Consider the following 16,599-nt stretch of genomic DNA (forward strand, 5'->3'; position numbering starts at 1 on the left):
GACAAAAGGCTCCTTTCAGGCTCCTGAATCTTACGAGGAGAGGCGTCAGAGCCTACTCCTGATCTTCCAGGATTAGGGCGCAAATCCCTGGCAAGGCTCGTTTTAGGCTCTTGCTGCCTTTGAGGAGAAGAGCTTGCGCCTACTCTTGATCGTCTTACAGGAGTAGGGCGCAGATCCAAGATTAGGCTCCTTTCAGGCTCTTGACGCCTGCTAGGAGAACGGTAAGCGTCCACTCTAGATACTCTTCCAGGAGTAGGGCGCGAACCCCTGTTTAGGTTCTTCGTAGAATCTTGGAACCTGCTAGGAGAGGCGCTTGACTCCCTTGAAGAAAGCCTATCATAAGGCCTCGAGTAACTAAACGAGATTCGATCATCCAGGAGTCCTATCGAACGTTGGCGCCTTCTAGAAAAGTCATCCTTAGAAGGAGAGCCTTTCTCGCTTCTATCCCTCTGAGCAGAGCGTTCCCTCTCTCGTTCCTTCCTTCCACTTGCAGAGGAGATCCTACTCCTAGGAGATCGTTCGACAGATACGAACCGATCGCTGCCTTCTCGCAAGGGGACTTTCTCCTTACTCCTACAAGGAGAGGATCTAGCGCCTACTTCTTGGCGCTTTGTGCTATGACTCTTAGCCTCAGAGCTTCTGCGCGGAGAATACCATCTTCCCTGTCTAGACGAAGTTTCAAAGGAGTCGTCTACTCTCGGGGGAGAATAGGTTCTTACTGGTGAAGATCGCCTATTACACTCCTCCTTCCTAACAGACCTCTTAACTGGAAGAGAGACGTCCTTCCTGCGAGAAGGTTCCTTGCGCCTACTAGTAGAAAGAGAGCCTACTAAAGAAGAGAGATTCGCTTGGAGGTCCAACAGGAATTTCTTAGTAGAGGACCGAATCCCTTCTGGTGAAGATTCCGGAGACTTCATAGCCTTCTTAGGCGCAGGAGAATACTCCGGAAAAGGCTCCGGGCTGGAGTCAAGAGCGCCTTCTCCTGGAGGTTTCCAGGCTCTCTTGAGAGGGCGCGATTTGGAAGATGAGCTCCATCCTCGTTTAGGAGAGGACGAATCAGAGTCGGAAAAACACTTCCTTGAGAGGCTTTTCCTATAGCTCTCTACAGCAGCCTGGGACGAGTCTACAGGACCTGCTGAAGGGACGCCTGACCGTTGGGGATACTCTACATCCCCCTTGCGGCTTTCGACATTCCTCCTCCCTTGGGCATGGGAGTCTGAAAGAGGTCTAGGCCTAGGAGCGATGCGGAGTCGGTCAGACGCCCCCTCCACTGCACTGGGGACACTGCACTTATCACTAGACACTTCACCCTTACCTTGGTCTATATCTCGCAATTGCTGTTGCAAATCGCGGATTGAAGCTTCCACAGCGGCTCTCTCGGCAGACACATCTGCGGGTTCGCTGCGGGGGGAAGGAGCTGAAACCAAAAAGGAAGATGGCGAAGCTACTGCAGGGTTAGAAATACTATCCTGTTCCGCAGAACAGGATCTACTTGAACTTCTAGCTGAAGCTTTTCTAATCCTATCCTTTTCTAACTTTTTAACATACGAAGTTAGTTCTTTCCATTGTAATTCAGTTAAGCTCTCACATACATCACATGTATCCTTAACCGAACAATCCCTTCCCCTACATTTTACACAAACAGTGTGAGGGTCCAAAGTAGCCTTAGGCAACCTCACCTTGCATCCCTCATTTACACATACTCTAAACAGAGTTCCAGGTGTTAAATCGGACATATTAACCAACTAAATCCAAAACACAGCGTATGCCAACAACCAAAGATCAAATACTTCCCAAATAATCCTCGGCGAAGCAAGCAAGAAATTCTAAGCAGGAGCTACCAACAAAGTTGTTGTCAGCACCGGCGACAGAAAAATTCTGTCAGAAAACGGGAATGATTCCTATTACCGCCACCCAGCGGCGGTAGGGGGTGATCACCTGACCTACCTGTAGCGTGTGCCGCGAGTTTTGAATTCTGTCGGACGTCAGAGACATAAGCTAAGTATATATCTGCCGGGTAAGTTGCATGTGTAAAACTTTATTTCCCTACCAACCCTTTGTTCCTGCTGTAGATGCACAGGAACATGAAACCTGAGCCAGTTTGGCAGAGATCTACTGAGTCACCTCGCACACATTTGCTATATTCTCAAATGGTGACTCATCATTAAAGCTTATTTTTGTTCTGGTATCTTGTTATATATTGTTCAGAATCTAGATGCATGTGATACATATAATACCCAGTGGGTTATTAGAAAGAAATATATGGAGATAATTCAAAATTCATAACAGCTTTGTTTTTATTGGATTTACCAATTCATTTATGGAACTGTTCATGTTATCCATGTACATATGAGTAATCCCAAAGCAAACCATAAGGTTGGTATTCCCACATGACAACGTTATATTGTTCGGCAGGAAACACCCTGCTGACAGTACTGACTGCTTCCAAAGTCTCACTTCCTCACAGCACAAACACACACACAGCAAAAATGAGTGAAGTGGCATCTGTCAGAGGGAAGCGAAGAAGAGGGCTCCCAAGTTCTGGGAGACCGCCACCGCTGCCAGACTTCCAGACGAGAAGCAGGGCTGACAACTGCAGAGCCTGTAAAGAAATGTGAGTTCTCTCTCCTCAGAAAAGAATATTCTATCCTGAGAGAGTCTCAAGTAATCATAATTATGTGAGGATGGAGGGAAAGACAGGAGTGAGGCATACTGAGCCTTACAACCCACATCCCATTCCCACTAAAATGACGGAAAGAGACACGATGACAGTCACAACTGGCCCTGCAAGCAGAAGGGAAGATTGCAAAATTGAACGCCATAAAAATTTGCTTTGCAGTGTGGGAAGAACTTGTATTCAACGCGAACCCCTACATCTCGAACATTTCCAAACTCACACATTCTGAAAAACTAAAACATTACAATGTTCCCAGACATGTGTGAGAAGAAAAAAGATACATAAAAACATTAATGTCTATACGTACAAATGTTTCCAGATTATCTTAATAAAATGAAAGCAAAATATTAAACCGTAGTAAGTTGGCCCTGTCTCCCTGAAAGGACAATATTCCCTTAGGAGATGGGCCAGCATATCACTCATATTGCAAGTGATGACTGGGAGATGGACCAGCTTATCACTCATAATGCAAGCCATGACTGGGAGATGGACCAGCATATCACTCATAACACAAGGGACGACGATGCAGAGGAAAATTCATATCTACTGCAATAGCATCTATCCCAAACAAGGAAGGCTTGTCTAAAAAACATTGACGTCCATGGAACTCTGGGCTGAATAAAATTAGAAAAGTGCAGGTTACAATAAAAAAAACCGGCTTGGAAAAGGAGAGTGTAGCAATACACCACTCTCCAAAGCAGTTGAAGAAAGACTGGCATATCACAAGGTTCCAAGCCTGTTTCAGTAACCAACATCTGCCTTATATGTGCATGAGTTGGTGATGCAACAGATTCTTTGTTTTACAATCTTTGATTGTTTTTAACCAATTTCCAGCTTGGCACTAGAAGATTATCCTATTATTAAAGGGGCCAGCCGGTACCCCCATATATGGTGGTAAAGGGCAAAAAACGCAAATTCATGATAAAATTCCTGGAGCTTCGTATGGCAATGGAGAATGCATATATACAAATATTTTGTCAAAATTCATCTTACTTTCATAGTTACAGGGTAATTAGTAAAAGTAACTCTATAAGCCAAAAACATTGATCTGTACAAGAAAATGCAGTATTTCTTCTGTTATCATAAATTTCGATAATTATTATCAAACAAATTGTGAGCAGTGTCATCTGTAGAGATTCCATGAGTCACAAGATGGGAAGGTATGCTTACATGGCCTTCAGTGTGAGCAGAAACATGAGAGAGAGTACACGTTCGAGTTTCACCTCTGACATTCACTTGCTTTTATGTCTGTTTTTCTTTGTTTCGGCAAGAATTTCATCATGCCAAAGAGGAAAAGAGAAGCAAAATATCTCGCTAACATACAGAAGAAGAAAATTCACTCTAATAAGAGTTCAGAAGATCATAATATTGGCGATATTAGCGGAGTTAGTGAAGGAGAGAGAGAGAATGCTGCGTAGGAAGGAGCGCCCCATCTCGCCTGATGTGCAGTGACCCAGGCTATGATCTTTAAGCAAATGGATCTTCATTTATGATAAATAACATAGTTTTGGTTTATTAATACCCAAAAAGGAATATAGAATACATAGTACTAATCATGATTTATTAACGTTGTCTTTGTAAAAAGAGAGTACACATTCGAGTTACACCCTGACATTCGCTTGCTTTTGTGTCTGTTTTTCTTTGTTTCGGCAAGAATTTCATCATGCCAAAGAGGAAAAGACAAGCAAAACATGTTTCTAACATACAGAAGAAAAAAATTTGTTCTAATAAGATCAGAAGATCATAGTGTCGGCGATATTAGTGGAGATAATGAAGGAGAGAGAGAGAGTGTTGCATAAGGAGTGCCCCGTCTCGCCTGACGCAGTGCCCCAGGCTACAATCTTTGAGTACTCTTCATTTATAATTAAATTGTGATAAATAACAGTTTTGGTTTATTAATACCCAAAAAGGAATACAAAATTCATAGTAGTCATGATTCATTAACATTGTCTTTTGTAAAAATACAAAGAAAAACTTTGAGCGCCTGTACCTCAAAACTATATTTATTGACCTTCAACTTCTATCTTTTCCCTTAGTTTTAAAGCTATAGCATTGAAATTTGGTATATAACTTAGAAAGACATTATAGAACAATAAAATGAAGACCTTTTTTCCAAATTTGTTTCATTTTCTTTTTTTACTTAAAAGTAATTTGTATTTTTCCTAAGATACAATCCTATGCTTTCATAAATGAAGTTACTCATGCAAGGAGCACTTTGGCTGTCTTGACTAAAAAACAAAATCTTATCACCCCAGTCCATGACCTGTTATGATCTCATGCAGTCTAGCTCTTCCACTGTTTGAATCCGCCTCTGTGGCCAGTCCACTTTTCTCTCTGGGGATAAATCAACTACTAGAATGGTGGCTGAGGAGGGTTAAAACTACCCTTATAAAAGTGCAGGTTGTATTCTAGGAAAAATATAAAATTTGTAATTTGTTTTGACAGGAAAACAAACCTACACTTTCATGAATAGAGACTGACTCTTACGGGAAGGCAATCTGTCCCTACTAATCTGGATAGGCATGCTCTATATATGAGGCACCTGTGGGAGGCACTAGCTATAGTTTGTTAAAGTTACAGGTCTAATTACTACCCAAATGCTGGATGAGTACATCCTGTGCAGATTCGTTATTACTGCTTTTTATAATTTTTTTTTTTGAGAAATCATTAACATTTGGAGAATTTTGAATCTCCATGGTGGGTGCAGAGGTTGTCATCTGCGCCTGAAGAGCACATCATAGGGCCCAGTGGTATTTGAATTCTTACAACTGCTAAACATAAAGATTTGAGAGGAGAGGAAAAAAAAAACCTTAAAAAGTTATCAGCCTTTCATGAAGTTTATTCTTCCACCAATGGCACAACTGAGAAACTGACTCCCAAATGTGTATCCCTACCCTACTCCACAGGTGATGGCACAACATGATTAGAGTGTCCCAAGTGTAAGCCAAACCCACTTGACAGGACTGAGAGTATTACAAGAATACAATCATCCCCACCCTAATCACATTATGGGCAAACTGGATAGAATGCTGAGAGTCCTATACCCAGAACCAGACCCTCCTGGAATCTGTGGTCCAGTCCTGCAGAATAGTTCCACCTGATAACTCTCAGGTCCGAACATTATTGGGCAGTTGATGGTCCCACCACAGTTCCCACTATGTATTTAGCTTTAGATATAAACCCATTTCCAGCTATATCTTTTCCTATTTGTCAGGTCCAATAAATTTTACAAAAAGTGGAAAATTCCACAATATTACTCTAGATAAATTACATAATAATTCCTGGGGCTGAAGAGCCCTCTCACCACGTCAAGATGGTCCCACATCAAGGAGGGGGATTTTCCAATAAGAGATTAGTAGAAAGGTTAATAATGTGTGCAGTTTGGTGTCAGCATTTTCTGGAAAGTGTGCATTGACACTGAATTAGAGGCTTGGATAAAATTGAAAACTGTCATGTAAAGAAATTAATACACATACATAATTCCAAATTCTATTGATCTAGATGCATTGTGCATCCCAACTAGAAACAATTTCTCTAGTTTGTGTGTGAATACGTATGCAAAGAGTATGAAGAAATTGCATACTAGTGTGTTAGTCGTGAGGTGCTTTGTTTGTATTGTTGTGAACCATTCTCATGACTAATAGGAGTTGTCATAAGACTGTTGGAGCAATAATTTATAAAGAAAGTATTGTTAGGCTAGCTCAAGTATGATGTTCATCATAAATTAAATAGTAGGGATTGGTTCGTTGAATTATTGTCTACAGGAATTCGGAGTTAACCTGTCCTGGCTGTAAAATTTTTGTTAACAAAGCTATTAGGAAATAAATGTAGGTTAAGTAGTGGTTGTATGATTTTTTCCCCAAAGCTACTTAAATGAACTACTGCTTTTGCTCCATATCTTCAGTAACTTAACATTGTTCCTAAGAAAAATGAAAAACCACTACAACTGAGATGCTTGCCATCCCTCATGCTCGACAGATGTATCGATTTGCGAACATTTTCTCTCCTGACATGAACTTCATTTGTATCTCCCTCTATTGGGGCCATAAATTACTGCATGGCTGCCCTTGGTGACACAACACCTGAATTTGGGCTTATTTTCTCCACTGTAGCCATAATACCAAACACAGGGGCTTACCACAAATCATGCCACAGACAAAGGAAGTTACCAACTTGGTTCTCACTCCATGAATAAAGAAAGCACACTAATGACCTCATGCCCCTAACTCTCACAAATTTCTCTTATTTCTTTATTCATTTGGCTACAGGAAAGGTATGCACTATCATGTAGGGTAATTGCATACAATGGAAAATGCAGGAATATTCCACAGTTGGCAGACACAGAGCAATCTTAGCCACAAAAAAAAGAAGACAGTCAAAAGAAAATGACGCCATGATGGCTGAGAAAACATTAGAAGAGGTAGACCACATGAAGTCTTGGCAGGCCATGGGCCAGGGTAAATAGAATTTTGTTTTCAGGTTAAAACGGCCAAAGTGCATTTGCGAGAGTAACTCCATTTATGAAACATAGGCTTGTATTCCCATTGGAACAACTTTTTTTAACAAGTGCATCATGTTTCATATAACATTGACAAATAATTTTACGTGTAAATAAGCATTATTTGTATATATTGTGGTTAATCATCTTCCTTTTTTTAATAACAGGGGTACTGAACATGACATTGAGCTTGCACCAGCAATAGAACTACTTTCTGTACATGCAGGAGACTTGGAGCTGTCTGAAGTACTTGCTATCTTGCCAACAAGTTGGTCGTTAAGCATTGTTCATCATTATCTTCGGGCAGCTTTGAGAAACTCTGTGCATCAGGTTTGTCCAATTTAGCTCTTCAGAATTCTAGTAAATCACAGGTAGATAAGAGACCATCTCAGTAACTGAAAAATTATTTTTAACCATACATCAAGCTTTTTGTGAAGAATGTGTCTTTAAATTCTTCAAAGCTTACGAATCGTACTGGATTGAAATTCACTTAAGAATTTGTTTGTGGATATTATAAACCTATACATTTGCTCATGATCTCAGTTAGTATATGAATCATCAAGTACGTATTAGGCAACGAAAAAAGACATCTTATCTTACGAAAATGTGACTACAACATTACCTACTATCCCAAACGTAATTTCTTTCAAGGGGATCAGCCAACTATTTTTCCCCCTTGTTTTGGCCATGAAATTTTAACCACTCATTAATGCCCTGATGCATCCATTAAAGCCATGAAACTCAAGTCAGTGACCATTGGGAAATATTTATCTTTAACCTTTTTTAAAAGCTTACTTCTCTTGTGCTACTTTTATATATTCAAGACATTACAGAGTTTTGTTAGTTATTTATATGCAGAATATGATTACCATATATGCCGGTGCATAAAGTGACCTTTTAACTTTAAAAATCTCCTCTAACATGGGAGGTTGTCTTATACGGCAAGTATGAAAAGCAAGCCTTAAATCCTGTCAAGATTTTCAATGATAGACCCCTGAAGTGTCGATAGTTGTGTCAATAGTTAACTACTGTCACAACTATTGACACTAAACAAAAAGTCTGTAACAGTGGTAAAAACCTTAGGTAATTCAAGTGAATCACTAGCGACACAACTATTGATATTGTCATTTACCATGGATAATTACCATAATTAGACGTTAGGATGAGCGAGCTATGACTTTGGTACAGGTGTATGATCTCTCACCATAATTCTAAAAACCGAAAAGCTCTATAAACCTAAATATTTTCTGGAGGAAATGATTATTTGCAAAAGTTGAATATATTCCAGAATATATAAATATTGTTATCGTACGCCATTTGCATTTGATTGACGTTATCAAAATCTCACCTGGTTGAGTACTATCGATATCTTTATTGCCATTAGCTGCTAGAAGAGATGTATAATTCGGAGATACTTTTTCTTGTAAATTAACAAAGTTGGGTTTAAAACGTACACAATACTTGATTGTATAAGCATTAAGTGTGATTTTGCCTGTTCTGAACATCACTTTCGCCTGCTCTATTATTCATTTTATTCAGCGTCGGCTATAATCTACAGCTTCAATATACTGGAATTCTTTCTTCAGACGTCTATTGCGTGAAGAATGAGTAAAAATGTATTTTGTTCTTTACTTTTGGAAGCCAACATTGAGAATCGGCAGGGTTTGATAACGTAATAACTTCAATGCAACCCTTAGTGAATGCTTGATAGTTAAGACAAATGACGTCAGCAATCAGCTGTTTCTTGATTCTGTTTTTATGGTGATACAGGTTTACAATGGCTTCATCTGTAATTCTAAAACCTGGAAGAGAGAGAGAGAGAGAGAGAGAGAGAGAGAGAGAGAGAGAGAGAGAGAGAGAGAGAGAGAGAGAGAGAGAGAGAGAGAGAGAGAGGCCAGGCTCTGTTGCCCCAGTTAGGTTGTTACACTGACAGATATCTATTAGCAAAAGTCAAATAATCGTTGTGTATTGAGGATAATGATCATTTTAATAAAACTGCTGTTTTACTGTATCTCATCATATTGCAAGTATTACATATTATCATATTATTATGAACAGAGCAATCTGCCATTTGCTCTCTAGTTTTGTCTACATTCGTAAAATATCACCTGATTTCGTTTTACTGATACCATCACTGTCTTTAATTGCCCAATGGAACTTAATTCAGAGATATGTTTCTTTCTAAAATTTCAAAGTTAAGTGTAAAAATTGCAGTTACTTAATTTCTAAAGATAGTAAATAAAATGCAGTATGTTTCAGACAGTGCTTTTGCCTCCAAAACATGATGTCGGCAATCAGCTGTTTCTTGATTCTGTTGTTTATGTCGGTACAGGTTTGCAATGGCATCATTCGTAATTCTAAAACCCAAATTTCATAGAGGAGGATGGAGCTTCCCATTATAAGTAGCTGCAGTTATTGTTACACTGACATATATCTATTAGCAAAAGTCGAATAATAGTTGTGTATTGAGAATCATGTTCATTTTACTGTATCTAATAATATTGCATGGTATTATTACCATATTATCAAATTATAATATGAGCAGAGCGACCTGCCATTTGCATTCTGGTTTTGTTTACATTCTTAAAATAATCAGCTGATTAGTTTTACTGATATCATCACTGTCTTTAGTTGCCGAATGGAACTTAATTCACAGATACATTTCTTTCGTAAATATCAAAGCTGGGTTTAAAAATTGCAGCTACTTTATTTATAAACGTAGTAAATTAAATGAAATACGTGTGTTTTTGCAAGTTTCAGATGTGCTTTTGCCTCCAAAATTCTTAGTTCCTGGTCATGTTTGACTTACAAGCATTGTTGTTTACTAAAGGCCAATATTTCCTTGGTAGTACTTTAATCAAAATAAAGTGTTTTGTGATATCATTAGTTCCCCAGTTATCCGTAATATTGGTATTTGTTCCAATTTTTAAGGAATACACATTTTTGGTATGATAATTCCAATAATTATTGTTGTTATTTATGTAACACCTAACTTACATCAGCTGATTGAGTTATGTAATTTGATAAATTGGGGGTAGTCTTATACAGTGAACATACCTTTAAACCTTCAATTTTACATGAAAAATGAGGGGGTTCGTCTTATGCACAGGGTCGCCTTATACACTGGCATATACAGTATTTTTGTTAATAAAAAGCTCTTGTAATTTGTTATAATTTTGACTCATACTTATTTCTGTGGCTTCTTTTTAATCAAAGTTGGCTTGCTTGTACCATTGGTGTGCTTTAAACTATGTGTCCATACAAATACAAACTTGATTTAATTTTATCATCATTTGCTTTTGCAAGTGCTGATTACCTGTATATGTGGAATGGTTACAGTTCTTAGAAAAATATCTTGCCCATAAGAGAATCCTGTCTTACTTGGCTGCAGTTAATTGATATACTACTTCATTACACTGTACTACGTATTGCATTTGATTGTTTTCATTTTTATCATTACGTTAGATATATTGGGAAATTGACATTTTTATATGAATTTTTATTGCTTTTAAATACAAACAGTACTAATATTTTAACTCTCTTCTACTTCTCTCCTCAACATATCAACTCTCCCTCGTTCAGTCTCAAGTCACTGCGGTTACTTACAGTTTTATACATCTTTTATGCTAAATTTTATATTGAAAGCTAAATTTTATATTAAGTGCTTTATAATTTTATTTATTTTGTCGAATATGGTTAGCATTAAACTATACTATATTGTGAATGAAAATTTTTTTTAACACAGTTTAACTTGTAAGACCCAGTAGGCTGTCAAATACAAGTATAAACAAGATAATCAGTCAGTTCGAAGTACAAGCATTTGTTCAACAAACAATGCAAAATTTTCTTGAAAATTTCGTTCAATAAACGGAAAGTTCGACATAAGTAATGTTCGACAAACGAGGTACCACTGTACTATATATAATCATACCTATAAATAATATGTACACTAAATACAAACACCCATACTGTACATGTAATATATGATCTCAGTTTGAGACCTGCCTCCCAAATAAAGATACATAACTTGCTGTATATTACAATCCTCCCTTAGACTCTTAACAAGGATAAAATGTCCATTTCTGTCATGTCCTCAGGAGAGGAACCTATGACTTAGATCCCAAGACTGGGACTTTTAACTAACAAATGTCTCACAGTCAAGAGGTCAATACACACAGTTGCGAGTCTGTCATGAATGTCCATCCTTAGCGTGCACAACATCATTACTAGTCTTGGCATATAGGGATATGACTAAGGAGATATGATGAAGTAATACTGCACATGTTTTAGTCTATTTCAGTATATTCCCAAAGGGACTGCCAAAGGTTTTTCATTTTCTGGCCAACAATAGGAAATACATCCCTGTATGGTAGCAGGCATCTCCTGAGTTCTGGAGAGGTGACTACTCAGCAAGTTGATCAGCTTGCTCATTCCAATGAACCCCAACATGGGAAGGCAACCAGCAAAACTCAACTTCTTTACCTCTTCTTTTCACTAGAAGTAGCCATTCCAATATCCTTAAAATCAATGAATGAGAGAGATAAAAAGATTCTATGACTGAAGAATGCTTCTTGTGTCACAATGGTATATAATGAAACAATTTTTTCCAGTAAAACTTTTCTTTATGGCCTTTAAAACTGCATGCAGTTCTGATGTAAAAAAAAAAACATGCAACAGATGATAATCTCCCACTTATTTCTACATCAGGAAAGACCACTCCAAAGCTGACACCAGCACCTGACTTTGAGCCATCTGTGAAAGCTGCAACAGTTATCATGTTGGGATGAATGATCTTGAAATATTTCTTGCATTATTCATAGGACATTTCTGGTTTTGTTTGATTAAAATACCTACAGCGCTTTACCTCTGGAATGTTGGAGTGGGGCTAACCAAATATCTAGCTGGTAAGGTCTCCGTCATTGGTATGTACTGCAGGGAGAGTCGAGCATTATTTAACTGGCATGAGTTGGCCCTTGGTGATGGTAGTAGGAAAACACAGAGTTCAGTGCCTTATTCTTTCTGCTGATTGTGCATACAATTGCTTAACTTATGCTATAGTATATATTGCCTGGTTGCTAGTGTCAAGATGGAGGAAAGATATGTTATCAGTTTTCAACATATGCTATAGTGTATATTGCCTGGTTGCTAGTGTCAAGATGGAGGAAGATGTGGCCTTGTATGATCTTCCTCTAGATTCTCTCTCTCTCTCTGGTAGTTAAGCTTTCTGCATCTTAGACCCAACAGCTCCTGACTTCCTCCAAGACATTTGGAAGACAGGTTAAACTCTACTGCAACCAAAGCTGGTATCAATATCCTCAGAGGACAGTGTGTCTCGCCTCTTTATGACCAATGACGATTTCTTTAGCCGTGCCCTATGGACAGGTCTTGGCAGGTGTTGACTGGCCATCTAATCTCTGGAGAAATGGCTGTGCATAAGGGTTATGCACTGCCACTTTTGTATTCCATTCAAGCTTCAGCTGCCTTCCTCTCCCTAGCCATCAGGATCCCCATTACAGAAACTGTTGTTCATGACCTCTATTGGTGGAACAACTGCCAAAACCTACTGAAGGGAGCCCAGGTTCCTTGGGATCTAGATCTCATTTCAGACACTGGGACTTTGGGATGGGGAGCTCACCTGTTGGAGTCTGAGTCCAAGAGATCTGGTCTATAGAGGAAAGTTGCTTGCATATCACCTTTCTTCAAGCATTTATGACAGTCTTGTCAAGTTGTGCAGGCAGGAGTCATTAATAGTCAGCAGCACCAACACCTCAGCTTACCTAAAGGACCAGTAAGGAACAAGGTCAGAATCTCTTGTTTCTTAAGGTTTGAGTTTTCTGCTTAGTGAGAGGCATGATCTTATCTTCATTCAACTTGTGAATGAATGTTATCTGAAGTCATAACTGCAGTAGGAATTGATGCTGAAATTATATTAACCATATGAATTATAGTGGATTGTCACCACAACTTTATTGGACAGCTCTGCAGAAGCATTCTATAGAGTTCACCAAGATCTTCCATTATAACGATTCATTCACTTGGATGTTTGTGAGGTTGTGTGGCGGATGTGGGGAACTACTTTGTTGGATGTGTTCACTGTGTCATTGAACATCAGATTTCCTCCACAGCTGTACCCAATGGTTTGGGCAGTGGATGCTATGCTTCAGGCATGGGACATCTTGGACACCCATGAATTTACTCTGTTTGGTACTGCCAAAGCTACAAGTTTCAGTGAACTGTTGGATGACGTCTATGGCTCCTTGTGGCTTCAGCATTAGAGGGTCCTGGAACTCGTGGATTTTTTACAGGTTTTACATTCATCCTCAGTTGACACTTATTCATGTGAGGCAGCTATCAAACTCAGTACATCAGAGAGATGTCTTATGGAGGTTGCCATTCCCTATACATCCTCATTCACAACTTTTTAGCAAAGCAAGTGGGCAAGATTTGTCTTTGTGTGATCGACAGGGTTCTCATCCCTACAAAGCTGTTATTCTGGTCTTACTAGACTTTTCCATCCATTCAAGAAATGACAGGATGCTCTCGTAGATATGGAGGGTTATGATTGCTGTTCATTCAGTCTATTATAATAATTGATAGAAGTATTTTAGGCCTTTTCCACCAATTCAGTAAATGAATCCATAGAGTTTTGGTGACCTCCAAGTTGGGACTTCATGTTGGTTATGAGCACTCTTACTAGATCACCATGAGCCTCTTGTCTGATGTCTTTTAGATTTGACATTTACCACTGTTATTGTTGGCTGTGTCCTCTTTTTAAGTGTTCCAGTTAGCTCCATGCTCTTTCAGAAGTTTCCCACTCAGTAACTCTGGCCCTCAGTTGGTTTTTCATTTTGCCTTGAGTTCATAGCAAGACTCAAGTCTTATAGTTGGGGTAGTACTCATTTTATTCCCTTTGTTATTCCTGCTCTGCCTTCCACAGCACCAGATGACAGTTCTGTATCCTGCAAGTGCTCTCTGTATCCATCTTCATGGTACATTCTGTTTGTCCTTCTCCCTCTTTTCTGTGTCTGCACATGCATTATCAAAGTTGGCACGTACCCAAGAAATCCAAAGCAGATAGACTGTGAAAAGTAAGAAATCAGGCTTACTTAAATACAGCACAGAGCCCATGGCTTTTAAGTATAATTTGGAGCTCTCTGGCATCTAGGGTTTGCACTTGTCGTTGTCTAAAACCTTTGCAGTTTTATCTTCATGATGTACTTCACAAGACAGTTGTATTTCTTGAGACCCAGTGTAACAGCAGCCTATGTACTTTCAGTGGTAAAAGGGTCAAGTTATAAACTTCCTTACCCTCAGTGGTCTTGCTCATTGGAGGCATGTATTACCTGGAGCACCTTACTCTTCCTGTGCTTGACTAGTGGCTTTCATGAAAAATGAAGTGCCCATCTTCAGGAAAGTTTTATTGCAAATTTATTACTCATGAAAATGCTCCCTTTTGACTTGGAATTCCTAATTCTCCATCATTTTGTTCCTGGAACTAGACTTAATCGCATCTTCCTTTCTTGGCTTCACCTTTCCCCCTAAATGGTGATTCAGGCGACTTTAAAATGACTGGTTTTTGGTAACAAGTGTTTTAAAATAATAATAGTTTTTACATTTACCAAATAATCATAAACCCTAGTGTCTTTCCCCCTTCCCACTTTCTATTCAGGTGGAGCTTGGCACAGAAAAATGAATAATAGTCAAGTACTATCTGAAAGGATCTTGGAGTTGGCTAAGCATGTGTATTGGAACCATTTTCATTAGAATTATCAGTGTGCCCGAATCTATTCCACGAAGTTAAAGGCTATTTTATGATTATTATATTTGTATAAAGACTAGTTTTATTGTTAAGACATAGTTAGTAATTTTTTATAAGAAGTTGGATGAAAATTCATAGGCAAATGGTTATTGTTATTGCACATGGCCACTTTTGTTACAGGACATTGTTGAATTTTTCAGGTCAGTAGTCTCAGCATTTCATCATTTAGACAATACTCAAGATAGCCAAGTATTTTATCATTTAGACCATCCTCCAAAGATAGCCAAATATTTGTTACCATATGAATATAAACCTTCAGTATTTACATTGGGAGTAATACATTTATAGCATCGCCCTATCATATTGGATGGTCCATCAACATGGTACAGTTTACACCAGATTGTGTAGTTAAAGTTATAATTATTAATGCTTAATGACCACTCCATGGTTTTTAACAGTTTCTTATATGCTTTCATGAGTAGTATACTTTATTGTGTACAGTGTTGGTGCTATTCACGAATTGTATGGTTCAGTGATAATGGTAAAATTTAAAGACTAAAAATTTGAATAATTTTGGGTTTATTTTGCCATCAACTTAAATGTAAATGTGTTCATCTCATACAACAATCATTTGAATGGGAACATTGGTAACGATGACGACCATAATTGCAGTAACACAAAATAGAAAGAGGGAAAGAGGAAACCATTTCAGATCTTGCAGATCTTTTATCTGTATGTGACCTCACTATAAAAGCATTTTGTACGTACTAACTTTGAAGTAAATCTATTGCTCTGATTTTGGCATCCCAGTTACTGCTGATGGTCATTAGAAGTACATATATAAAAACTTTTGAGTTATAATACAATGATGCATTAAACTATTCAAGTTATGATACAATGATGCATTAAACTTTTTGAGTTTGATAGTGATGCATTAAATTTTTTGAGTTATGAGTTATAATACAATGATGTATTAAACTTTTTGAGTTATGATACAATGATGCATTAAACCTATTGAGTTATGATACAATGATGCATTAAGCTATTTGAGTTATGATACAATGATGCATTAAACTTTTGAGTTATGATACAATGATGCATTAATCTTTTTGAGTTATAATACATTGATGCATTAATCAGAGTAGATCAGAAATTAGTAATAAATCATGTACATATAAATTAGCCTTGCATTATGATCCATTTTCAAAACTTTTAAAGTTCCTTGTTTTGCTTTTCAGAGTCGAATTAAAAGAATTCAGCAGGCACTGATAAGAAGTGAGAATCTGCAACAAAAATTTGTGTTACACAAACTGTATAAAGATATGGGTCCTATTCCCTTAGCAAATAACAGGTAAGAACCCAGAAATGCATATAGTATATACAACAGTATTTTTGTAGATAGCAAATAACAGGTAAGAACCCAGAAATGCATATACTAGTATATACAACAGTATTTTTGTAGATAATATATTGATGTTTGAATAGCGAGTGCCTTTTTTTTGTTTTTACATCATGCTACTACAGTGAGCCCCCCATATTAATGGGGGATGCATATCAGACCCACCTGTGAATAGCTGAAATTTGTGAATACTTAAAACTCCCTATAAAACCACATATTTTGATAGTTCAAAAACTCCCTATAAAACCCCATATTTTGATAGTTCA

At 38.0% G+C, this 16,599-nt stretch overlaps 1 protein-coding gene across 2 annotated transcripts in view; it reads left to right on the forward strand.

The window, feature by feature from the left end:
* Positions 1–16,599, forward strand: part of LOC135198171 (transforming growth factor-beta receptor-associated protein 1-like) — a gene marked incomplete in the record, with an annotated part of 193,866 nt that overhangs the window by 152,318 nt on the left and 24,949 nt on the right. For both annotated transcript variants that reach the window (XR_010310740.1, XM_064225691.1), the window contains 2 exon segments: positions 7,343–7,505; positions 16,173–16,285. Coding sequence is in view for 1 of the 2 variants with exons in the window: in XM_064225691.1 (XP_064081761.1) it covers positions 7,343–7,505; positions 16,173–16,285 (276 nt within the window).

The sequence above is a fragment of the Macrobrachium nipponense genome, chromosome 21 (genome assembly GCF_015104395.2).
Source record: "Macrobrachium nipponense isolate FS-2020 chromosome 21, ASM1510439v2, whole genome shotgun sequence".
NCBI classification, from domain to species: Eukaryota; Metazoa; Arthropoda; class Malacostraca; order Decapoda; family Palaemonidae; genus Macrobrachium; species Macrobrachium nipponense.